Source organism: Bombyx mandarina, chromosome 07 (genome assembly GCF_030267445.1).
Source record: "Bombyx mandarina strain Sakado chromosome 07, ASM3026744v2".
NCBI classification, from domain to species: Eukaryota; Metazoa; Arthropoda; class Insecta; order Lepidoptera; family Bombycidae; genus Bombyx; species Bombyx mandarina.
The window spans coordinates 5,593,533-5,620,570 of NC_143214.1; the positions used below are offsets into that span (position 1 = coordinate 5,593,533).

Here is a 27,038-nt window from a genome sequence, read left to right on the forward strand (position 1 = left end):
CCTAGTGTTAGAGCTAAAGGTGTCAACCCGTTGTAGACTATTGAAGCTTAGACATCATGACTAGAGGTGGGTGGGTGAGCTTTTTGATCTGTTTATGCTTTAAAAAGATACAAACGCACTATTGTCATAAATATATGTATGTAAAAGCTTCTGATATTAAATAATATTATATTAAAGTGCCTTTACGCATGTATTTTTTTGATAGCCTTGAGAGGCTATGTCATCGTAACCCTAACGTGTAGGGTGTAGGTAAGCTCTCAGGAAACCGAAAGTGTTGCTACTAGCCCCAACAAAAGCAGTACTTCGCAGAATCTACCACCGGATCGGAAACGCGACCCACTGAGAAGTTCCGGCGAGAAACTCAGTGTGCTGTTTCTATTGGTTAGTTTACTCGCCAAACTTTTCGCCGCAAGCACGTGTAATAAACCGTGCCATTATCACCAATCAAATAATATAATCATCTATGAACAACTTCTGTCAGAGAAGTTGGCAACATTAAAACATAAACATCTTATTGAGCCCCGCTAACTAAGGAATTGGACGGCTCGTAATTGCCTTACGCGAACTATACATAAATCGTGATTTTCGATCGTCGATTATTAATTAAATTAGTTCCCATGTTTCGAAGTCGCGAACTACTAATGTGTCGACAATTGATTATTGCGTTAACTATATGTAGGCAGCGGCTTGGCTCTGCCCCTGGCATTGCTGAATTCCATGGGCGACGGTAACCACTCACCATCAGGTGGGCCGTATGCTCGTCTGCCTACAAGGGCAATAAAAAAAAATAAAAAAAAATATATATACCATCAATATTACTACTACTAATACATTTCATTTCGCACAGAAGGAACCAATAACATATAAAGTTCTAGAAGTTTATATATCTGTGTAGACAACCGACCCGCCCTCGCTTCGCTTCGGAAGCATTAGATTTTATTATCGATAGCTGAGTCCCGCGATGTTAACCGCGGTTATTGTCGTACCGTGGGTGACACCGTGGGGCGAAGCTAGTCTAAAAAAAGTAGCCTAAATTTCTCCTTATATCATCAGCTACCTATCAGTGAAAGTCTCGTCAAAATCGGTCCAGCCATTCCAGAGATTAGCCGGAACAAACAGACAGACAGACAGACAAAAATTGTAAAAAATGTTATTTTGGTGTATGTACCGTATACCTATATATTCATATGCATGTAGTAAAAAGCGGTTATTTCAATATTACAAACAGACACTCCAATTTTATTTTTATGTATAGATAAAAACCCAAGTCACACGAACTGCTACGAAGTTACCGATCCGCAAGAATAAAAAAAAACTAGAAATTTGATTATTTTAAATCATGGGTAACTTAGTTTACATTAAATCTTAATGTCTCGATATTAATAACCAGAGAATATAAAGCCATAAAGATCTTGAGTCGATATTGCTAGATTTCAGTAATACACGTATTGTATGCTTTTAGTGAGCATCTCTAGTGACTTAAGGCATGGCTTCGACTGATAACGCCATCGTTCGGATAAAGCTCCTATCTGTAATTGAAACATGCTGCTTTGACAGATAAGTCATGCGTGCGAAGTTGCATAACGATACCGCCCCGATGTGACTTACTACACAATATCAGACGTGCGATTTTCAATTTGACTTGGTAAAAAAAATTCGTCTTGCGTGTAAAGGAATTTTTCGACTATTCGAAAGTACCCTTCTAAATAAATATATACATATATAACACATCATTGCGTGTCGAAAAAATCAAAATAAAGAGTCGTAAGCTTACGTTACGGCGTTTCGTCAGCACTGCCATCTCACACAGACAAGCTTGAAGGGTGGTACAGTCTTAATACAAAACAGTTGATACTGAATACCAGGGTAAGTGCTGAGGGGAGGACTATCTTCTCATGTATATCAACAAAAAATCTATCTACATACCTATTGTATTAAAAAAAATAGAAACAGGTTTTAGTGCGCGAATTTTTGCGCTATGCAAGAATTTGTAAAAGTATTCCAGCATTATTTAGAAAACACAAGTTTTATTCTATGTTTCATTCATATCGATAGACAAATAAAAGATATGTATTACATGCATTTTGAATTTAAAAAAAAAGACCGTAATTTGAATGACGGACTCGCGTAATTTTTTTTTTATTGCCCTATAGGCAGACGATCATACGGCCCACCTGATGGTGAGTGGTTACCGTCGCTTATGGACGTCAGCAATGCCAGGGGCAGAGCCAAGCCGCTGCCTACCGTTTAATACTCTCCACAAGCCTCGTTTGAAGAAGGACATGTCATAGCGCTCGTAATTTTGACATATACTAGTATCTCAAACTACCCTGATTCTCTTGTGAAATTTTAATCAAGAATAGATCACTCTTAACGATTGCAATTTAGATAACCACACAAACCTCAGTCGGCGGTCATTAATAAATTAAATTTCGACTTCAATGAATAAAAATTCCTCATTAATATAGAACAATCGTTACAAAGAGACGCAAAAATCAATTACACAACCTTTAAATGCGCTCATTTGGATGCTATTGTCTCTGGCCTGGCCCGAGGCGCGCAGATTAATGATATTACTGAATGTTGGGATACAGGGACGCCAATACCTTGTAATATAGCTCGGACGCGGTGTCCAAAAACGATATTTTTAATTCATAAAAAAGAAAAAAAAAATCACTGAAAATCAAACTCAATACGTTATATTATTTACAGCACCTATAATTCGAAACCTTACAACGTGTAATACAAGATTATATTCCACGTAAATTTCGTTTCTCTAAATGTATTTAATGCTTACAAAATTTCACTAGCGCTAGCTACCCTATCGCCTAATCTGTACAAGGCAGTATCGGCAACCCTAGATAGCTTGAAACTTCGATCGTAATCTGTGGCTTATCTAAGACGATTACTATTGTCACTGTAAATGCGTTTTTGCTTCGATTCGTATTACTAAAATTGATTTATATAAGTGTTTAGGTAACGTGTGACGTGAATGGGTTGCCGAAAAACATAATTTATATATATCGTGTAACGTGTAATGCTTAGTATTTATGTAAACTTCAATTAGGCAGATTATAACATTCTTTTTTTGGTCTACCTATCTGCCAGCAGCCTCAAAGGGCTGTTCTGGCTCATTTTTTATTTTATTTTATTGCTTAGATAGGTGTGCGAGCTCACAGCCCACCTGGTGCTAAGTGGGTACTGAAACCCATAGACATTTACAAGGTAAATGCGCCACCCACCTTGAGATATAAGTTCTAAGGTCTCAAGTATAGCTTCTTCTTGACTTGTGTGCGAGCTCACGGGACTCAGCCTGGGAGAATTTATTAACACTAACCCTATTAAGATCAGTGATCGGAAACGCGACCTACTGAGAAGATCCGGCGAGGAAATCAGTGGGTTGCGTGTATGAGTTAACTTGATGTCGATTTTTTTTTTCTTTTAAATGCTCAGTTGTGTGGTCGAGCTTACTTACACTGCAATAGACTTCAACGACGCGAAAGCTGTCACCCACATTGAGACATGAGTTCTATGCCTCAGCTTTTTTTTTTTTATTGCTTAGATGGGTGGACGAGCTCACAGCCCACCTAATATTAAGTGGTTACTGGAGCCCATAGACATCTACAACATAAATGCGCCACCCCCCTTGAGATATAAGTTCTAAGGTCTCAAGTATAGTTACAACGGCTGCCCCACCCTTCAAACCGAAACGCATTACTGCTTCAAGGCAGAAATAGGCGGGGCGGTGGTACCTACCCGTGCGGACTCACAAGAGGTCCTACCACCAGTAATTACGCAAATTATAATTTTGCGGGTTTGATTTTTATTGCACGATGTTATTCCGTCACCGTGGAAGTCAATCATGAACAATTGTTGAGTACGTATTTCATTAGAAAAATTATACCCGCCTGCGGGATTCGAACATCGGTGCATCGCTATATCCGAATGCACCGGACGTCTTATTCTTTAGGCCACAACGACTTCAACAACGACTCTATTGTACATCTCGTTTATGAGCAAATGAAGTGATCCGGGAATTGTTTATGTTTCTCATATTACACTAAAGAAAACACTATTCAGTCGACAAAAAAAAACCAATGACGTTTTTCACAATCGAATGACCAAAATTAAAATTGAATCGTTCTCGTGATTGCACGGTCGTATCGCCTTCTTTCACGGATCCCCCGAAGTATTGAAGGATTAGATGTTTCTTTTTTTTTTGGTGGAAAGTTCGCTTTTTTTTGTCAAAGCGGTAACTGTTCATTGAGGAGTGGAACGGAGCGCGTGACCGATGCACCGGGTCGGGTCACGACTTGCTTCCGATCGGTCGACCCGGTGCGTTTCCATTGTCGTCTATTGAAGTGAACTTTAGAAGCGTTTTCTGAAAAGAATACAGGTTGTGCCTTCTTACTGGTGGTAGGACCACTTGTGAGTCCGCACGGGTATGTACAACCACCCTGCCTGTTTCTGCCGTGAAGCAGTAATTCGTTTCGGTTTGAAGGGTGGGGCAGCCGTTGTAACTTGAAACCTTAGAACTTATATCTCAAAGTGGGTAACGCATTTACATTGTAGATGTCTATGGGCTCCGGTAACCACTTAACAACAGGTGGGCTGTGCGCTCGTCCAGCCATCTAAGCAATAAAAATAAAAAATAAAAACGCGGAAAATTAACTTCGAAAATTTTTTTTTTTATCTGTTCAAATATATAGGCAGCGGCTTGCTTGGTTGTCTCCCATCCATGAGCAACTATAACCACTCACCATTAAATCCGTATAATCGTTCACCTAAAAAAACAAAAATAAATCAAGGCTGCTAACACGCAGGCAATTTTGGGTGACACTGGACTTCCTTCAAACACATTAGAATATTAGCTTAGGACTGTTGCGGTTTCAGGCTCGGTCTCCTTACCATAAAGAACAGATACCTACAATAATAATAATTCAAGCCACTCCTATATTACTATTGGGTATATTAGTTACTACTGGGTACTATACCTAGAACTTAAAGAATCCCGATCCCGTGAATAGGTTAAAGGGAAGACAAATGAAGACATAATTAGCGTAAAAGAAACTTACACAACAAAAATGAATTATGCATTTCCATATATTTCTCGATAATTATGACGCAGCATTCATAGTTAATTATATTTTAAGGTAACCCCGTTTGCCGCTTGAAACGACAAACGCTTTTCGTGTTTAAATTAAATAAAAACATACCTCTACAAACATACCTTACCTACGGTACATACCTTTTACCGTCTTTCAGTAAATCAGACAAAAAATACTAAACAAAAATTTAAACTTATTTATTGATTTGCAACTCGAGTTTTGATCGACTATTCGAGGAATAGTATCGGATTCTCGAAACAGAACAACAATGGATTCAATCAATGCCGACCTCCGACACGGAAGGCAAATCGTCACGGCCCAGTGAAAAATCGTAACAATCAAATTTCGTGAGCCCAACTCATCCCATTGAAGGAAGCGCTGAGAAAAAATTGTAGTCTACGTGCAAGTATTTTTGCTGAACATTCGATTCGGCCCGGTCGAGCTTGTGACCGACAAATAAAAATAGACCGACGGCCCACTGAGCACTAAAAGCTCGATGGGAAATGTATTGAACAAAAAACTGTACTTAGTGGACGTTATTAAGGGCCCGAAAAAAATATTTGAAATTTTATGTATATTTGAAAATCGAACACAGTCATCGGAGCGTGCCTATCTGACCTGGTACATTTTGTAAATATATAATATGTATGTAAAAGCTTAAACAACACCAAAAATGTTTCAACGATATACAAATTGGTCATTCTTTATAAAAAAAAAGGAACCAATAAATCACACGGCAGGTAAATTCGATATTTTTATTACTTAAGTTTCGCTGTGTACATTTTTATTTTGAAATAAAAACAAAATGAAGAACTAAAGGTACTTTTTATTTTTTCTAAAATGCCAATAGATGGCGCTGTTTGAAAACTGAATCGCGCTATTGAAATGTGCTAGAAAAAATATAAGTACCATTGAGTTGTAATTTTAGTCAACTTTGCGCAGAGGCAATATCGTAACCAATGAGGTTAATCCGAGGTGCGATTATTGCTAGTTGAAAACTTTACCAATACCCCGCCTTGTGGACGTGAAACACCGTCCGCTATGGCAATTTTTGGAAGGCCGTAAAGGCCTCATAAAAACTTATTATATTATCCGATATTCGATATAAATTCTTTTAATATTAATAACGTTGATTCAATTGTTGTATTAGGTTTTATGATATTGAATTATGAATTTATTTATTATTGTTGTTTTGTTTTTTATAAGACTAAAAAAAGAAATATATCTATCATGTAGGTAGCTCTTACTAGAGGGGATGTTATAAAACTCAAAACTCTTTCAGGCCGAGCCCCGTGAAGTCCACCAGACTACTCGTTTATTTTGTAGACAAGAGATGATTTTTTTAAAGTGATATTTATAGATCCAATCCCAAAATTTGGGAATGAAAACCATATCATTCCCATGGGAAACTCTTTATCTTTAGAAAAGTTACATGACACGAGAAAAAATAGTTTGAAATAAATGATTTTTTTCATCCTTTCAGTTAAGAAAATAATAGTTCGTCTTGCCGAGTTAGTTATCAAAAAGCCTCACAGTACATAAATAAATACTAAATTCTTTGTTTATTCTACAAGTAAAACCTTATCTGTAGCAATAAACATTTAAATGAATGCATTTTTAAAACCACTTAAAAACAAACGACCACAACTAAAAGGATTAAAGAACGATACATTATATAATTCGGATCACATTTCGATACAGATTAAAAATGTCACAAGGATATGACATTTATACAGTTGGGTGAAAGTGAGGGGTTTATATTGATTATAAACGTTAATCGATTGATTGGTACACGTAATCGTATTATCGATTCACGGGGGGTCCGAGCACACGTCATTGGAACTAGTACGGTGTTAATGGAGTGTGTTTATTATTATTTTTAATGTATGTAATTTGTAATGATATGTTTTGGGAGCCGGAATTTATGTTGTTGTCATTTTCTATCGCAGTCATACGCTCCATTGTGAAGGATGGGTGCTTTGTACAACACAATCAAGATTTCATACTTCATTTTCAAAGTGGCGTCATTTACATTGTATTGTTTTATCCGGAAAACATTTAATACCGGGTGCTAATAAGTATAGTATAGTATAGTATCTTCTGAGTATAGTATCTTCAATATGTAGCGTTTTTGCCGAAACTTTTTCTGATCTCTGAACACAACAGACGTAGTTTTTAATTAATTATTTAAAAAAAAACTGCCGGCAGCCAAATATTTGTCAAACACATACATATAATTAAGACGCAACGTCGTATGACACTAAAATTGTAGACATTAAGCACGTTAAAATCGATATATAATTAATGCCTCCGTTCGATAAATTTTATCGATTGCCGATCTAAGATTTCGTAACACTAATAATTGTATAGTTGTCGAAACGTATTTGTTAAATAATAAAACAAATGACACGCCGATCCGTCTGCTGCATCGACTAATTGCACCACATTAAAAAAAAAGAGTTTTGCAACAGCAAAATCAATCATGCCTCTGCTTACCGATATTAAGGACGTTCACATCACGACCGCTATGTATACATATATATTTTAGTACAGAATCATATTATTGAATTTTAACGTTAAAAAATTTGGTAATGTTCATTCGTGCGTAATAATAAACCCGACATCTATACTAATATTATAAAGAGGAAAGATTTGTTTGTTTGTTTGTTTCGAATAGGCTCCGAAACTACTGGACCGATTTGAAAAATTATTTTTCCATTAGAAGCCGACATTGTCCCTGATGAACATAGGCTACTTTTTTTTATTTATTTTTTTGGTTTCATGTGTGTTTTAATGTTTCCGAAGCGAAGGGAGGGCGGGTCGCTAGTGATTAATAAATGTAGGGATATGCATCATTTACAATAATTTTATATTTGCATAGCGTGGTACATCCCTATTCAATACTGAGCTTTTTCTGCGAAAGTAGAATACGTATACTTCTGTCTCCTTCTATTAAACTCTTTGACTGCCTTGTAAGTCATCGGTGCCCTACGTGGCGCACTAAAGTGATAGTGTCGATTTCTGTTATTAAGTCTAAATTTACCATCTTTTATTCTTAATGTATGTTTTAGTCTTTTACGTCTCTTAGAAATGGTATCTTTAGATTCGTCTTTCCCAGTCTACTAGATATTCCGGCGCCTTAGTAACAGGAATCAACATAAATACTTCAGTTCGCCACGTAGGGCACCGGTGACCTACACGGCAGTCAAAGGGCTAAACTAAAACAATGCTGAGAAAATATTTGCTTCTTCCGTTGTCTCCACAAAATTTCGACAACTATAAACTAATTTGAACTAGGTCTTATTATCAGCCTTGCTTTTTTTTATTAACGCTGGGGAATCCATTTACGGATAATACCCAGTCGAGGGGGGCAACCGGGCTATGTCGGACTCCGGCGCCTCCAGAGAAGAAGAGAGAGAAGAGGAAGACAATAGGTCGATGGTTACAGATTCACTATCAGCAAACACTGCTAACACCCACAGACACAGCCCACTGAGTTTCTCGCCGGATCTTCTCAGTGGGTCGCTTTTCCAATCCGGTGGTAGATTCTGCGAAGCACGGCTCTTGCTAGGGTTCGTGCTAGCAACGTGAGCTCACCTACTAGTTAAGGTTACGCTGAAATAGCCTTTCAAGGCTATCAGCTTAGGTAGGAAAAAAGTTGTAAATTTTATGTAACACTATTACTTCTTACTGAATTTTGTTGTTGTTTTCGTCATGTCTTAAAGCCGCATTCGAAGAATTTAAAACATAAATAAGGTTTAAATGTTGAACGCTGTAAAACCTTTAAAGTGGTTTATTAACATTTAAATTTCCAAATGACATGTTTAAATGAATATGTTATTTAGTGAGGTGAGAAGCCGCCGTCATGCGTGGAATGTCAACGGTAGTCATCCCGGCTTTATCTGATGGAGGCAAGCGCCAAATACCTTAGAGCACGTCACATTGTCGGGATGTTCGATTTCTTAAACTTATTTTTTTCTAGAATAATATTAAAATTAGAATCAGAAGTGCATATAAATCCACGATTTGCGACTTTTCAAATCGAACAATTTAAATTGTTTTTTTTTGTCTATGCGACCATAGACGAAGCGTACAAGTTTTTAAACAATGAATTTTTAAATTAATTTTCCGTTATAATTTTTTTTAAAAAAACGCACGTATCAATCCAATCTGTCAATCAATGGCTTTGACGTTGAAAAAGGTTTGATAATTAGTATTGCAACAATTATTGTTCTAGCTTTCCTGATGCCGATGACCGATGGTATGATACTCACCATTAAGTAAGCCTTGAAAAAAAAGGCAAACGTTAAAAGTTTTGTTAAAAAAAGAAAACACTACAATAAAAAAGTTTGTCGAGAGCAGTTTAATATCTATTAGGAAACTTGCAATTCTTAACTTGTTGTCTAACTTATAATAATTACTAACTACTAATACTAATTATATGTTGATGTAGGGCGGGGTACGCTTAGTAAAAACAGTACACGGTACGTACATTATGTAAAACATTTCTTTTAATTTGACATTTTTGTAAATGCTCACTATCAAAGAACTTCGATCCAGACGACGAGGTAACAAACAGCTGCCGTCGCCTAAACCTGTCCTTTCGAATCCTCTCGATTCACTCTAGGGGCTTTTTTGGTATACCAAGGATCAGTCACGTTCTCGTCGTGTTCGTGGAATGCGACGAAAAATTCGACATGTAACTTCACCCACAGACACAACCCACTAAGCTTCTCGCTGGATTTGCTCAGCGGGTCTCGATTCCGATCCCATGGTAGATTCTGCGAAGCACTGCTCTTATTGAGGCTAGTTAGCATTCTTTCCGGTCAGTGCTATGCCAGAATAGCCGCTAGGCGATACTAGCAAATAAGTAAACAAAAAAAAAATTAGAGACAACAAATTTAAAATAAGAACACGTTACAAATTAGTTTTTAGCGCCTTTATCGACTCCTCAGAGAACTGTCAAAATAAAAATGCATAAAAACCGGATCTCGAAAGCGCACAAAACTTACAAAGATACGCATGCGAGGACGTAACATGAGCTTCATGGTGGTGGATCAAGAAAAACATATTTATTACTGGAAATGAATTTCTCAAGCACAGAATTAGAACACCATTCTAATATTTTCTTTTGGATTTCATAGACATAATTAACAGTACTTTTGCAATTTAATATCGCGTCTCTTATAGCCTTTGTATCATATTAGTTCCGACTATTCGAATTTTAGGAATATGGTGCTAACTACCATTTTTCCTCTGAAATATAGACGATAGAAAAAAATCGAACATCGACGAATAACATCCTAGTCAATATTGACCACGGAAACTGTAAAGTATTCACAACGTCTGATTAACATGTGAAAAACAGTTGTAGAAAAGTAGTATTTATTATATGATTCTGCTTATTTCTCCCCTGAAGTAATTTTGCGTTCCGACTTAAAACCATAATGCAATTGTCACTTTAATCATGTGTCTCGAGCGGTTCCCACTTGTGTTCATGTCGTTTTATCTGAGGGTTCCGCTTGCCAAGTCGGCAGTGGATTCATCAACATGTATTAGCGAAATATACAAAAAAAACTATACAACTTTTTCCTACAAAGGTAAAATCGTTCACCAAATGACAAGTGTTCGTCCGAATTAATTTGCTATTGTGAAACCATTCACTTGAATCCATATGAGATAATACATACTTAGCAATTACTACGAGCACTTAATACCGTTAATACCGGTAAATAAAGTTCGGTATCCGAAAAATTACTAGCAGATGCAACTAGCACTCAATACCGGTGAATAAAGTTCGGTATCCGGGAAATTTCTAGAACGTTTTATATGAAGTCCATACGCTGACCGTGATTCATGCGCTCTCACTGTTGACAGATCGCAGCTTAAAGGATGGATTGATTTACGTTGCACCCAACTCGATTTAATTGTTGCATAATCAACTGTATGGGAAGTATGAATGTCGAAGACTTTGGAGAAGTTAACGAATTCGAAATTTTAGCATCTTGTATGAGAACGACTTTTATGAAAAGAATTCAAAAATATCTTAATTTCGGTTAACAGCAATACGTTTTAGTTCACTTCATTATAATGTCTCAAAAACGTATTTTTTTCCTTTGAGGCTATTTCAGTTTCGCCTTGATGTGTGGGTGAGCTCACGGGGCTCAAACTGGGATTGTTGCTAAAACTGGACCTAGCAAGAGTAGTGCTTCGCAGAATCTACCACCGGATCGGAAACGCGACCCACTGAGAAGATCCGGCAAGAAACTCAGTGGGCTGTGTCTATGGGTTAATTTACTCGTCGAGCCCTTCGTCGCAAGCGAAGGATTCGGCGAGGACGGTGACCGGTGCTTAAGGTACCTAAAAGCACCGTTAATGGATCGGGAGGATCCGTAATGACGTAAAAGCGTTACAAACGTTCATATTTTATTTATCTTCACAGATTTTTGGGTTCTGTTACGCTAATGGAGGTGTTTAAATTTTTATACAAAACAAATCGTATTCGATAACTTCAGTACTTCATGTGTCTATCTGCTCGCTCTACAAAATTAATTAATGGCTCACGCTAAAAGAGAAATGACAATAAATAAAATAATATCATAAACTTTACTAATAATGCTTACAACAATTAATAGGTATAAACATGATGTGGTTTTGGCACAATCTATGATTGGAACAACGTTCGTTTTTAAAGTATTTATTCTTAAACTTTAAATACAGAGAGAGGTACTTTGTTATTAACAACTTATTTCTATTTAGTTGCAACACCGCATTGTTCCAATAAGCGTATAACAACATATTTTTAGTTTTTTTTGTCGTTTATAATCGTACTAGCTGACCCGGCAGACTTTGTAGTGCCTCAATCGATAAATAAAATACCTAAGCTTTTTTATAAAATAAACTTAAAACAAACATAAGGAATCCATCCGACTGGGGACACATCATAGGAAAAGCAAAATTGTTATTTTTATGTCATTCCGAGCATTTTCTTATTTATCTACCCTTTAAACCTTCTCTGGACTTCCACAAATAATTCAAGACCAAAATTTGCCAAATCGGTCCAGCCGTTCTCGAGTTTTAGCGAGACTAACGAACAGCAATTCATTTTTATATACATAGATATAGTTCAGCATGCAACATAACATTTGAAAACGTCAATACGTAGAAATTCCATAAGATCGCCTACAACGTTCGCGTGCTACATATCAAAAGCGTCGCTCGCGCCGCTACCGGCGACTCTGACCGCTTCGAGATTATCACCCACCGCTTTATTTATACCACATTTATACGGTTCGGTGATAAACGTCTAAATTCAACTTCTTTTTATCGACAGACGACAGTTACGGCGACAGTGTACATGCCTCGGCGATAAACTTTTGTATTTTTCACGCAAATAATTTGACATCTCCGGCCGGTATTGAGATTCGCCGGATCGGTCATTTGCATTTTTGTCTCGTTTCTCTGAATCGTTTTGATAACGCCGCGTACAGACTTAAGAAGTAATAATACGCTTTGTGTATTCGTGCTAAATCTATTTATTATTATTTAAAAAATAATCGGTGGTTGCCTAAGGGGCTATTTCAGCTTCGCACGGATAGGTAGATAAGCTCACGGGCTCAACCTGAGAGAATTTCCTAACACTAGCCCTAGTATGTGTAGTGCCTCGCAGAATCTACCACCGAATCTCGGAATCGCGACCTTTTGAGAAGTTCTGGAGAGAAACTCAGCGAACTGTGTCCTTTGAAGCTGTGTTGAGTGCAATTTATGGTATAAACCCTTATCCGGTGTCTCACTCATATGTCTAATTAAACTTCGTTACCAATACACGAGCTACACGTAAACTACTAAGTGAGCCCTCGTGATCATGCTTCCTGATTGCGTATCAAGTATGTCTTCAGACCAAAGTGCTAAAATGTTTTCGCACGCACCTAGTTCCGAAAATGCGACCCGCGTTAGAGACCGGCGCGGCGCATTCGAACGCGGTTTGTCATTTTTAAATGTTTCTACTATTTTGGTGTTGTCCAAAGAGGTGTGATTGATGCGTCGATTGACCAGATCTCCGACACTCGAAAAGCCGGCGACCACATTCGGCACGGGCCAGCCGCTATGTGTCGATTTTTAAGTGTCAATAAATAATAAAGTTGGCCGCGCGCCGCTGAGTGCTCGTCCATCTCTCTTATCTCAATTCTTAATGCGCCTCTTCGACGTTGTTCTTTTTTTCTAATTTTATTTACTTTGTTTGTTCACTGCGGCCAGTCGAGAGGTTAAATTTTGTGTTGACAGCCCGAGGATTTTACGTTTTAATCCGGTCTTTATGGCTGTTTAATCGGCGCGGTATTAAAGCTGTAGTAAGCGTTTTGTTTTTATGTTTCGTTATAAAATCTTATCTATTTCGTATTCGATCCGGTAGGTAAAACGAAAACTGTGTTGTAAACTCATAATAATATATACGATCTAAAGTATTTCATTTAACGGTTCGGTAATAAAATGAGAGAGATACGCTCCTAGAATTGACAGGGCAATCTAAATAATGATAGTTGCCGTAATAAATCATAAGTGTAACAAGTGGACATAGTTTAGTTGTTTCTCTGGTCCGGGTTCCATCGATCACGGCGGGTTCGGTCTCGTGAAATTTATGTTACGTAATTGCAGTGTGTGTGCGCGCTTGTGCTGTTACCGATGCCCATAACATTATGTTCACTTTGAACGGTTGATGCCTTTACGTCTGTGCTGTTAATGCACCGCGAAATGTTTGTTGTCTGGTTGGGAATCGCGAATTGAGCAATTTGTTCTATACGATGTCGGAGGGGTGCGATTTTGTATTTTTGTATTCGTTATAAAGGTCATTCGGTGTGAGATCGATTTTGCGTAGCTAAAAGGCTGATATATACAGTTTGAGAGGGAGTTGTTTGTATTTTCTAATCTATTGCAACGAGTCTGGCAGGTGAAGCGAAATTCAAATGGTATATTTTCGGTTAAGCCACGAAACAAGGAGTCTTCCTTCCGTGTATTAAACATCAGTAAAAGAACAGGATCCTTACGATTATATTTCTATTTGCGAATATATGGTATACCCAAATAATTATTGGTACACATTCGACTAACAAAGAACTTGTTAAATACACACATTACGTATATATAATGTGAATATAATTAAGTTCACACTTAAGTTATATATACTTTAAATAATGGTCCGTGTAATGAAGGTATATTATATATAATAGTAGCGAAAGCTTATTAAAATACTTTTCTTTCTTTTATTTTTTTTCTTTATCATAACCAAGCAATGCAAAGGTTTCATCGAACGTCCTTATCTGAAATAGTTTTTTTTATTAATTGAATTTAAGAGGCCAAATTACAATAGACGGAACTCGGAATATATTCATCTAATCCTAATAGAAATTTCTCTCTAGCCAATTTATTCAATCAATTTCATTGCCCGATATAAAAGGAACATCCTAATTGTGTTTGGTATATGACAGATCGCTGTGGGTTAATTGAAAAAAAACATGGTATGCATAAAAACTCGGGAAAATCATTAGATATTTAAACAAGATAATGAGGCGGATATTATCAGAGTCGAGATCGAGGTAGTGAATGATAGCGTTTCTATATTAATATCTCACAAAGTATGTCTGCTCTCACGTCATTACGGATTCTCCCGATCCATTAACAGTGCTTCTAAGTACCTCAAGCACCGGTCACCGTCCTCGCCGAACCCGTCGCTTGCGACAAAGGGCTCGTCGAGTAAATTAACTCATAGACACAGCCCACTAAGTTTGTCGCCGGATCTTCTCAGTGGGTCGCGTTTCCGATCCGGTGGTAGATTCTGCGAAGCACGGGTTCTTGCTAGGGTTAGTGTTAGCAACACTCCCGGTTTGAGCCCCGTGAGCTCACCCACACGTCAAGGCGAAGCTGATATAACCTCTCAAGGCTATCAGTATAGGTAAGAAAAAAATATATGTCCGTTCCGATACCACTCAGACTCCCTAAAAACATATTCGATCAGTCATGAGATACGCGATGAGTAGGTGACATTCCGTTGCGAGCTGTTTTAATTTTCAAAGTCAAATAATAATATAAAAATTACATTTACCTGGAATTGTTTGTAACAATTGATTAGAATTATGAAACCCTACAGTTTGTGTGTGTAACACGTTTCTATTAGGTTATTAACCCGTATCTATCTAACCAAATCTTACAACGTACAATATTCAGCTACTTGAAGATGTTCGGATTAAATTGAATACTTAAACAGATATCCAATGACAATGTTTTTTTTTATCTCAAACTAATTTCCCGACAATGATAAACAAGAAAAAAGATTTTTTTTATTTATTTCGATTTACTATTAACGGGTTTTTTTATTATTTTACACTATACATATTTATAGTGTGCGCTTAGATTGTTGTTAATTATTATGTTTGTTATTTGAAAAGATTGTAACGTACAATACAATTCACAAGACTTTGATGTTGATGCCGAGGTCGCCCTTAGAAGTTCATCCTGCGGTCAGGACCATCAGTCGTCAGTGTTATTACCGTAATCTCGACTGCAACTCTGTCAAGGTTACAATTACGAAGCTTACGTGCTCGTTGTTTTTAGTAAAATCTAGCTAATAAACGTAGCGCTTTGATGGCTTTTAAAACATCAACATTATTCTTGATTGGCTGTGCAATTATAAACATTCTGCCCACAAAAACTGTTACAGAAAAAAAAAAACTATAATATTGTATTCAAATTTGGAACCTGTAATTTTAATATAATAGTTAAGCTTTTCAAAATTTTGCGCCAATATTTGTAAAATATTACGGTAATATTAAAAGGGAGTCAGCTGGTAACGAGAATTGACTTGCTATGATAATATTACCGAAAGTTTGAAGTCAAATTTATATATTTTTTTAAAACTCCCATCTGGTCATCTTAATTGAATGTTGTGTATTGATAAACAAACTAAAATGAAATTTCATTAAAAGTAATTTTAAAATGTAATCTCGCCTTTTAACTGTCGTTATATTATTTCCAAATGAAACATATAAAATAATATAATGACGTAAAAGTAAGTAATATAATAATTACAATATGTCTACAACTTGTGGGAACCGAATTAATAAAATGAAATATTCTCTGTTTGTGAATTGTTATGCGTATCAATATATGGCATTTAAAGAGCCTTAAAACAAATAACATATCGTCTTCTCGCATTACCTAAAACTGTATAATCTCAAAACTTACTAATTTTACAGGAGAGTGTTTTAAAGGTTTAAAACATGTGATATTTTTAATATTAATCATCTTTGCAACATTTTTTTTTACCAGATACATTATCTGTCTTTTAAAGTAAGATAAAATTGTGTATTAATTTTGTTAATAGTAGTTAAAACATAGGTAACTAGGGTAGGTACCACCGCCCTGCCTATTTCTGCCGTGAAGCAGTAATGCGTTTCGGTTTGAAGGGTGGGGTAGCCGTTGTAACTATACTGAGACCTTAGAACTTATATCTCAAGGTGGGTGGCGCATTTACGTTGTAGATGTCTATGGGCTCCAGTAACCACTTAACACCAGGTGGGCTGTGAGCTCGTCCACCCATCTAAGCAATAAAAAAAAAAAAGGTAAACTAAAAAAAAACCTAAACTAAACTACGCTCTTTTGACAGTATTTATGAGAAAAACACTGGCGATACCAAATGATTCCGCATATTAACTCAATTTCGAATATTTTTGGAAATTGTACACTTTTAATGCGAAAAGACGATATTATGTTTTAACAATAACCATGACTCACAAAGCGTGTTAAACTCAAAGCTGTTTCTTCAATGTAGCTAATATTCAAATCGTAAGTAAGGCAGCGTAATAACGCATCTAGATAGATGAGGGTGTAGGTACGCCGAGTGTCGCCCGCCGCGTTCTGTGATTAGCGGTCCGTCGGCGCCACCGCTCGCCGCCTTGTCATCCCAATTTCATCAGATAGCGTTTTCATTCTAAGCTGATGACTTGTTACGTAACAAAATGTCTCTGGAATGTAGGTACGTGCATTGTTTGTGCATTAGGTTTTCGTTCACTCGTAATTAACATTCGAACTTCCTTCAAACAATATAATGTTATTTCTAGTTGATGTTGTTTATTTTTTATTGAAAAAAATGCCCTCTTCGCGGCCTATTTTGTTTTTATTTTTTATTTCCCTGCTTATTCGCTAGTAACCTAAGGGGCTATTCCAATTACGCGCGGTCGGGTAGGTGAGCTCAAGGGCTCAACCTAAAAGAATTTGCTAACACTAGCCCTAGCGAGAGCAGTGCTTCGCAGAATCTCGGATCGTAATCAAGACCCACTGAGAAGATACGGCGAGACTGACAACACTGACTGAGTTCAGTGCGCTAAAATGTTAGTGATCACGTCCTTACGGATACATCAGATCCAATAACCCTTGCATTAGACACCTTTAGCTCTAACACTAGAAGTAGGGACCCCCGTAACCGTACTCGTCGAACTCGGCAAAGAGTTTGCAACCTAACCTAAACATCAGCCCGCTGAGTTTCTCGTCGGATCTTCTCAGCGGATCGCGATTCCGATCCGGTAGTAGATTCATTCGCGAAGGAGCTACTCTTGAGTATTTAGGTCTCCTTTGGAGGCGCTCGGGTAGCTGTTAACAAATCCCACCCCTTCTGGCTGAGCCCTTGCTCGCCCACCTACCTGCCCTGGTAAAACTGGAAAGGCCTCTCTTAACGCGAAATACAAGTGAGTGTTGCTAATTTTGATGTTATGCAAATCAGATGCAATTTAGAAACATTTTTACGCGTACTTACATAAAACTTTTAAAAATGTGCTATAACACTAAAGTTAAAACTTTGATAAACTCGCCTCTCAAAATGTATCTCGCATGCGCTTGTATTTAATTAGATCCGACATATTCGTATCACTTTGGGGAACCTTAGAGGAATAATTTTCAACCGAGTGAGTGTTTTTGTTTTATAGACCGGCCAGTTTTATATCAGCAACCTCGTCTTAAAAATGTCGTTTTAAAATATTCAAAATTATCTATGCGATCAACATACGTTTATGATTGAAGACAAACAAACGTTCGGTGGTAGTGATTACGCCTATATTGAAACCCACAACGCCAGAAATACAACAAGATCTCTTTCTCAACTTTTCAAAGGTTTGAATTTAAAATTATTGTTATCTATATATAAAAAAAACTATTCATATAAACACTCAAAGCTGAATAAACACAGTAACCGTTGAAATATTCTAGTTGCACCTGAAGGACGAGATGTTATAACCTGTGGAGCCGTGACATCGATAATTACGGCGCGCGCCCTGACCCCACTCGCGGTGTATCGTTACCTACATAAATCTTATTGAAATTGTAATATTTTTGTATTTTATTGCCTTAATAGGCAAACGAGCGTACGGCTCACATAATGGCGAGTGGTTACCGTCGCCCATGAACTTCAGCAATGCCAGGAATAAGAAATTCCAATTAGTGTGTCGAAATTAGCAGATGAGAGTCGAGCCTAATAGAATATCTACCTACTTTTGTATCTGCCATTATTTACCTTACAATAAAATCTACGTCTAATAGATGACGGCTGCGATGGTTCTTACTTTAGATAATGGAACCCGCTCGACTGTTAATTCCTACTGCTTTTTACTAGACAATAAATTGTTGAGAAGCATAGGTTAATCCGATCTAACTGAGATTATGAGGTTAGGATCATGTATCAAATTGACGTTGTGGTGCGGGTGTTAGAATTAATTAAGTCGAAGTATAAAATAATTTTAAATTATTGTTACGCCGGTAGGAGTAACGCCATCTATCGCCGAATATCGAAGGTACTAGTAATATCGAGATGTACAACGCCATCTGTTGTCATATAGTAGAAACGCATATCGAAAATACTCGACTTGTGAGGAATGTTCTCGATAATTCTAGGGATGTGGTATCGGCTATAAAAGCGTTGCAGATGACACGGAAGCAGTCAGCAATCGGAACTACTCTAAGCGGAACAGCGAACGGATCATTTGAAGCGAAGCGAATTGAGAATTTTAAAGTGCTCGTTAATTGCTCGTTAATAATACAGTTTTAATTTGTACTTCGGTAGAATTTTTTTTATTTATCCCGAACTCCAGTGCGTATTACAATATTTAACAAATGTTAATATATGGTATTATGCAACCGTCTGTACCGACCCATCACACACGTATTCCGCCATCAACTGCCCACTAGCAATTCACGCACGTCTATCTAAACTAACAGGTGATGTGATGACGTCACTGTTTAATACATCATCTTGCCGCTAATGAGGTTTATGTATATGTAATTATTCCTTCAGAAAGATTGAAGCATACCCTTGGAAAACAATTGTAATGTTAGATTATTGCTGTTATTAGTGTATTTTTTTAAATTTAATGGTCGATTGAAAAAGCTCACGGCCCATCTTCTGTTAAGTGATTATTGGAGCCTATAAACATCACAACGTGAATGCCGCCACCCACCTTGAGGCATGAGGTCTATGTCTCAATTGTATACGAATTACGAAAATTTAATTTATGCTCGTTAGATTTTTATTAAATGATATATACCTTCATAGTGGAAGTCATTCGCGAAAATTTATTAAGTACGAAAGTCATTAAGAAAATTGGTACCTACCTGATACAAGCAGACCAGAAGTTTTATACTGTAGGCCACGACAACATACTAAACCTATCTTTCCATACAGTAGTTACTTATCGTATGCTGGTTTAGCCATAAACAATCCTAACATACGATTTGTTATATGATTAAATATGGAGTTAGCATGACAGCTACTTAGCCTTTTACCATCCAGCTCTGGTATGAACTACTGAATAATTCTGCAGCGCTATATTGCTATTTTTAATGAGGTTTGAAAAAGTCTTCCGCGAAAGCACCCTCTTTGTTGATGTCCAGGAGTGGCAATGACGAACTGCATTAAGTTTTTTTTATTGCCCTTGTAGGCAGACGAGCTTACGGCCCACCTGATGGTGAGTGGTTACCGTCGCCCATGGACTCCAGCAATGCCAGGGGCAGCGCCAAGCCGCTGCCTACCGCTTTATACTCTCCACAATCCTCTTTTGAAGAAGGACATGTCATAGCGCTCGGGAAACACCGTGGAAGGGAGCTCATTCCATAGCTGGATGGTACGTAGCAAAAAAGACCTCTGGAAACGCACTGTCGATGGAGGCAGCGGTTCCAGATAATATGGATGATCTCTGCTCCGATGGCGGGAGGTGCGATGATAAAAAGGAGATGAGGGGATCAAAAGTTTGTCTGCTTTTGAATGAAATACCATAAAGTTAATTTACGGTTATACTAAATACATGTATTATTTGTTGCAGAGTTCAGAAAGTCCAGTTGAGGAGAAGCCGAGCGGTGACACAAGCTACGTGGTGGCCGCGCGTCCTGTCAGTACTCCAGGACACACCGGTTTCCTCACTGTAGCTACTTTACCACCGACTTTTGCGAGAAGTAAGTGTATATTTCATAGATTTCTTGAAAATTTATCTATGCCCCAATTATTTTCATTTAAGTTAATTGTGTCCCTCTTTCACCCACTGTGTTTCTGGTTGGATCTTCTTATTGGATCACGTTCCTGATCTGGTGGTAGATTCAGCGCAGCACTGCTCTTGTTAGGACTAGTGTTAGCCATTCTCTCAGTTTGAGCCCGTGAGCTCATCTACCAGTCAGCGCGTAGTTGGAATAGACCTTTAGGCCACCAACGATTAGGTAGGAGAAAAAAAAAATGGTCTTGTCCCAATATTGAGGAATAATTTACCTTTTTGTACTTTTATGACTTTAAAAGGACTTATTATTCGTTGTGAATATAATATCCTATTATAATGTTTTTTTTTTATTGCAGGTAAAGCAAAAAAAACAAAAACTGAGGATTCTAAAGACACTGACACGAGTAATGTTACACATGGTGATAGATAATTGTATCGTCATTAAATATACTTTTAAATGAAATTTAAAAGCCGTTTTATTTATTACATAATAATTAAGCCGAGCCGCATTTGCAGCATATTTGTACAGCAACCGGAATTATTTCCGCAATAGTTTTCATTGTTTAAATCAATAATTCGAAATTACATTTGAGATATTACCTAAAAGACTGTTGTCTATGCTGAAAACCGGAAGATGGCCTTAAAAACGGAGTTTTTTAAAATCGTGTGCGGGTAGGCACTGGCTCGATGGCCATAATGACCACATACCATCAGATTAACATTATTTTATTTAAAATTACCGCCCGTTTTGGTTTAAATTATGCACTTACAATACTTATAAAGTTGGCAGAATTAAATTTTTATTTTACTATAATTGCAGGCAGATGATGTTACAGCCCTTTCTAGATGCTAAGTCCAAACATTGTGTACTTTTGGAGCCACATAATAATAATAATACGACAGTTCCTCCCGTAGACACCTCCAGTGGATCTGCGACATGTCAGAGTATGTAGACTGCAACCGGTGCTTTGATTTGGTCGTCCTTTACCTCTATTTATGTAGCTCAGGGGTGTCATTATATTATTTTCTATTTTCCACAAAACAAAACCCACAAGAATTACGCCAAATACATAATTTAAAATTTTGAAAAATGAAAAACCAATTTCAGTATTTATTATATTTTATTTAAATAATATCAATGCATTTTACTTAAAAACAAATTACAATGAATATAAAGTACTGAGAATATTTAAAACAAAAACATTCGAAAAATAAACTTGTTTTTTTTTTTCTCAAAAAGGGAAGCATCGATCGAGGCCTTGTCAAGAGACGTTTAAATATTAATTTGATATTAGATTTAATATACAACGATTATTTCAGACAGTTATGAAAATTTTTCACATTCTAAGGCAATTGGTTTTTTTATACATTCAATAAATCAGATTACTTTTCCTACTCACTTATGTAGTTTTAGACCGACTTCAAAAACGTGTATCGTTATCTTGGTTTTTTTTTTAATATACGATTGTAGTAATTAGTAATTTTTGGATCGATTTTGAAAAGTCTTTGTTTTTGTTTTAAAAGGTGTTGTAAAACTCACTCTCAAGGTGGTCCAATAGTTGAATTTAATTAATGTACTTCGTTTTTGAAGTCGATTTACAATTATTCTATTTTTTTAATATTGTCATATTCCTAGTATATTTTTCGAGTTAATTATATAATTATTATCAAAGTAACACTAAATATTATTTAGTAACTATAGTTTTTTTTCAACTACGTTTAGATCAGTTAAACTGGTTCGTATCGGGGTTAAATGCTATTTAATTGCTACTTACTACTCCTTAATTTTAATTAAACTTCCCTTTTAAGGGTTTATTACACATTGTAAATATTATTCTATTAATATTAGGTAATAGGTGTTAGGTATAAGTTTTAAGAGTGCGTTTTTAACAATCTTATGATATAATATTTTGGATTTCTTCTGACACCAAAGAAAAAAGTCTTTAACAATGTTAATATATCGTCTACCGGTCGATAGCGATCCTTCTAGAATATACATACTTCTTTTATTTGTTTCGTTGGTGTTAAGTGGTTACCGGATCCCATAGACATCTACAACGCAAATGGGCGGCATTTGAGATATGAGTTCTAAGGTGTCAGTATAGTTACAACGGCGTTTTATCCGGTATATTAGACTCTAGTGTTCGCGCGATAAACCTTAAACCTCAATAAATAATTTTATATTTTTTATGTATGACTATGTCATTGTGTCACTTTGCTGTCATTGTTTTACTTATTCCAATTATTACACTCTTTATGAAAAACGCAAGCGTATTTTAATTTACTCGATTTATTAAAGAAAATTAATAAGAAAATGAAACCCATTTGCCGAAACATCTAGTCACTGGCCCGAGTAAATCTATAACGTTTTTATTACTCAAATATCGTACGCTTTAAAACGCACTCCCAACTGAATTATGAGTTCCAATTCGAACCCAAATGCGTTTACAACAGCTACGACTTTTTTTATTGTCGCATAGTGTAAATACATGTGAACAATTGTGCTGCTTTATTCAATTCCATTATTATAATATTTCGGTATACGAGTCCAATAATTGACTGTCTTGATGTTTGTTTTACGAATGAGTTTTAAAAATAAATAGACAAAGAGATCATAAAATAAAAATAATTAATAATTTTTTATTTCAATAAAAATAATTAATAATTAATTTAGTATATAATTGGTAAATAATTAATTTAGTACCTAGTCACGAATTAGAGAAATTGTGATTAACAATTTTGTTATATAGTCTTCCAATAATATTCATTAATGTGCGAAAATAGAACAAGTTCGTAAGCTCTCTACAAACATTTTTATCGAAATAAAAACCCCAAAAATGATAAAAATTAAGCGACGTTGACATTCAAAAATTTTGACATTTTTGAGAAATAAATGCATATTCAAACTGCTTTTTTAATTACAAAGTTCTAGCATCTTTTTTTTGTACACTCGATATTATTATTTATAATTGAGACCGTCAACGCAAAAATGGCCTATGCCTACCGTAGTTAGTAACGAGGTTTGAATTTACATACACTGTTTCATAATTTTAAAAAAAACGCGCAAAAATAATTTTTACATCTGTTATCTATCGCCGAAAGTAGGGATAGGCAGGTTTTGCAACAAAACTTATTTTGTTTCAAATAAATTGCAATATATTTGTATAAGCACGAATATGAAAAATTTTAGGTTAGGCCACTTTTGCGCTGACGGTCTCAATTTTGGCGCAAAAGTATATAACGGAGAACTGTTTCTAGCAGCTTTTTTTTTATTGCTTAGATGTGTGAGCTCACAGTCCACCTTGTGTTAAATGGATACTGGAGCCCATAGACATCTACAACGTAAATGCCGCCACTCACCTTAAGATATAAGTTCTAAAGTCTCAGTATAGTTACAACGGCTGCCCCGCCCTTCAGACCGAAACGCATGACTGCTTCACGGCAGAAATAGGCAGGGCGGTGGTACCTACCCGTGTGGACTCACAAGAGGTCCTCAGTAAAAAATGATCATATTACCAGCTAATAGAAGACGTTTTAATCATTCGAGTCGCGGACGTTTACCTGAAATCGCTGAAGTCCGTTTTAAGTTGTATAGTAGGTTTAGTCGGCTTCGCGTCGAACACGGGCCTCTGCTGTTGCGTCGGGCGGCCCGAACGATTCCCGCTCTGGCTCGACTTCAGGGCGCTCTCTAACTTATTGCGCAGCTCCGAAGACTGTTGCATCATCGTTTTGAATTCCTGCAACAAAACACGAAAATCTGGTAATCTTTTTAAGCTATTGCATAGCTTTTATCGCGGGCTTTGAGCGCGGCGACCGAATCAAGAAATTCCGTAACGAAAATAAAACCTAACACCCCCCACTCCGCCTACCATGTAGCTCGCGTTCAACACATTCATACGTTGCGCTTGTGTAGTGTTTGCGAATAAGCGTCTATGAATCGTTACTACCACTAGACCAAGGAGGTAGAGCTTAAGGTAACTCTCACGAAGTGAAACCTAAATTGTTTCATTAACTCAATTCGTATTTTAGTCTCATTTCAATTCTTAAATTTCATTTTCATAACAAAACGAAACTCGATCCATATTCATTTTCCAAAACCTCAATCAGGTAAAACGCCAATAATTGTTCTGGATGTGACATTTGATAATTCAATATATGAAGAGTAAAAATTATTATACCAAAATTTTGTAATGTAAATCATGCAGAAAGATTGTTTTTTTTTTTCAAACCTGTGGATATTTAGGTCCGATCTTCGTCAGCCATTGCAGGGCGAAGTCGTGCAGCGTACGAACGTGGGGCGGGGCTTGGCTCAGTTCGTTCCCTTCCCGTAGATACGAAATCACTATCGGCACCAATAACCAGAGTAGTTGAATTCCTATTTAAAAAACACAACAATGATTAAATTTATTGGAAGCTATTAAACAAATCAGATAAACCAAATATCATGAAGGATTATTCAACTAAAATATTTATTACATTACTTATATTGTACTAGATATTTTAGTACAGGTAGATTCATAACGCTTCATGAAGTATGTAATATTAATCTATACTAATAGGTATTATAAAGCTGACGAGTTTGTTTGTTTGAACGCGCTAATCTCAGGAACTACTGGTCCGATTTGAAAAGTTCTTTCAGTGTCAGATAGCTCATTTATTGAGGAAGGTTATATAACATCACGCTAAGACTAATCCAAGCGGAAAACCAATAAAGAATGTTTCAAAATCGGGGTATTTTCCCTTTTGAGAATCGGATCAGAGTCGGTTCAAGCATTCTCGAGAACATACATAGATAAAAAATTATGGTCGAATTGATAACTTCCTCTTTTGAATTCGGTTAAAAAGCGTGATTTTTGTACCTTAAATAGCTCCTTAACATTCTCTATTAATCAAAAATATTTTCACTTTCTACGTAAATGAAGAGGCGAGTAAATTTTAGCGTTATGCCAAAGTAGCTATTCCACGCGGACGAAGTCGCGGGCAAAAGCTAGTGTAAAATAAATCGATAATTATTTCATTTCAGATATTTATGAGCATTGGTTTAATTTGTGTATTCATTACCTTTCGTTCCATCTTCTGTAATTTCGTAAAGCGTGCAAAAGGAAAATAGGGTTCAGTTTTAGTATTTCATTAAAAAAAAATTATAAATTTCGACGCAAGTGCGAATTTATCGTGTTTGTTTAATTTTTTTATATTGACTTCATTTTACGTAATCGTATTGCCGAAATAGTTTAAGATTTTCGTAGAGAATTAGTAGAGTAGTCATTTTTTAATTATATTTTATAGTACAACAAATTCTTACCCATCCCTATTACAGGTGGTGGTAGGGTTGCGATGTGTTTGTTTTGATAAGTAAGATAGATTTGTAAGTAAGAAGAGTAAGATGGAAGCATCACATATTTTAATACGTCGACAGTACATAATTATCGTTTTGTACTATCTGTGACGTCCGTTAATTATTTCACGGCAGATATATACATACGTGAGCTCTCGCTAATTTAATCTATACTAATATTATAAAGCTGAAGAGTTTGTTTGTTTGAACGCGCTAATCTCAGGAACTATTGGTCCGATTTGAAAAAATATTTCAGTGTTAGATAGCTCATTTATTGAAGAACGTTATATATGTATATAGGTTATATAACATAACGCTAAAACCAATACAAGCGGAGCACCAATAAATAATGTTTCAAAATCGGGGTTATTTTTACCATTTGAGAGCTTCCGCTGCGTGTGCTGCAGAAACGGTTAAAGTTTCGCTAAAATAATGTATGACAGAAGTGTTCCTCTTTAAAAGATTTAAAAAAGAGTCCGCGACAGCATATGTCTATATGTTAACGTTATTTAAGCTAATCAAATTTGTTCTAAAATAAAGCATTACTTGTGAACTATTCCACGCGGACGAAGTCGCGAGCAAAAGCTATAGTAGAATTATTTTGTCCGTGCAGTTTGGGTCATAAAACATAGCCCGGCTAGGGCGGTGAGAATGTTGCGCGGCCGCAACGCCATTATCGATAAAAACAAATGAGTCATCGAAAGCAGGTACACGGCGGCGGGGGTGGGTGGTGAGACATTGTTATGTTGAGTCATTTATACTTACCTGCAAATTATAGTACATTATGTCGAAGAGAAATGTGTTTTTATGCATTCGTTCTCTGAATTTCTTTAGTGACAACACAATGGCTACTTCTTTGTTTTGTATCAAAACGGCAGAATTTATTCAAAATAATATTTGCACGTGTTGTTATCAACAATGTGTTAAAATTTTTCACTGAAATAAGAATAGATCCCAAAAAGTTACAAAGTGTTATTTCAGCCGTTCTCGTTAACTTGCTGCGGCGATATGTGGTGTAAGTGTTCGATTAGTTATTTTTTCTTTCATTTTTACCACTAACTCACAAAATGACAA

The 27,038-nt window shown here is 36.5% G+C and overlaps 2 protein-coding genes and 1 non-coding gene across 4 annotated transcripts in view; 2 read left to right on the forward strand and 1 right to left on the reverse strand.

The window, feature by feature from the left end:
• Positions 1-21,099, forward strand: part of Trmt61 (tRNA methyltransferase 61) — a 78,742-nt gene extending 57,643 nt beyond the window's left edge. The window contains exons 6-7 of the mRNA XM_089728635.1: positions 20,465-20,594; positions 20,986-21,099. Of these exons, the coding sequence (XP_089584761.1) occupies positions 20,465-20,594; positions 20,986-21,059 (204 nt within the window). The 3' untranslated portion in view covers positions 21,060-21,099. The remainder of the gene's footprint in view (positions 1-20,464; positions 20,595-20,985) is intronic.
• LOC114250457 (U4 spliceosomal RNA) lies at positions 6,039-6,177 on the forward strand. The gene has a single exon (XR_003625050.1). It is a non-coding gene; the product is annotated as a U4 spliceosomal RNA (small nuclear RNA).
• Positions 21,100-21,731: 632 nt separating the features above from the next.
• LOC114250431 (HEAT repeat-containing protein 5B) overlaps positions 21,732-27,038 on the reverse strand; it is a 46,190-nt gene continuing 40,883 nt past the window's right edge. Inside the window, exons 38-40 of one of the 2 annotated variants that reach the window (XM_028184296.2) lie at positions 25,691-25,705; positions 24,859-25,004; positions 21,732-24,366 (exon numbers count right to left, since the gene is read on the reverse strand). In XM_028184296.2, the coding sequence (XP_028040097.2) occupies positions 24,187-24,366; positions 24,859-25,004; positions 25,691-25,705 (341 nt within the window). In that variant the 3' untranslated portion in view covers positions 21,732-24,186. The remainder of the gene's footprint in view (positions 24,367-24,858; positions 25,005-25,690; positions 25,706-27,038) is intronic. The other variant, XM_089728526.1, reaches the window with a different exon arrangement.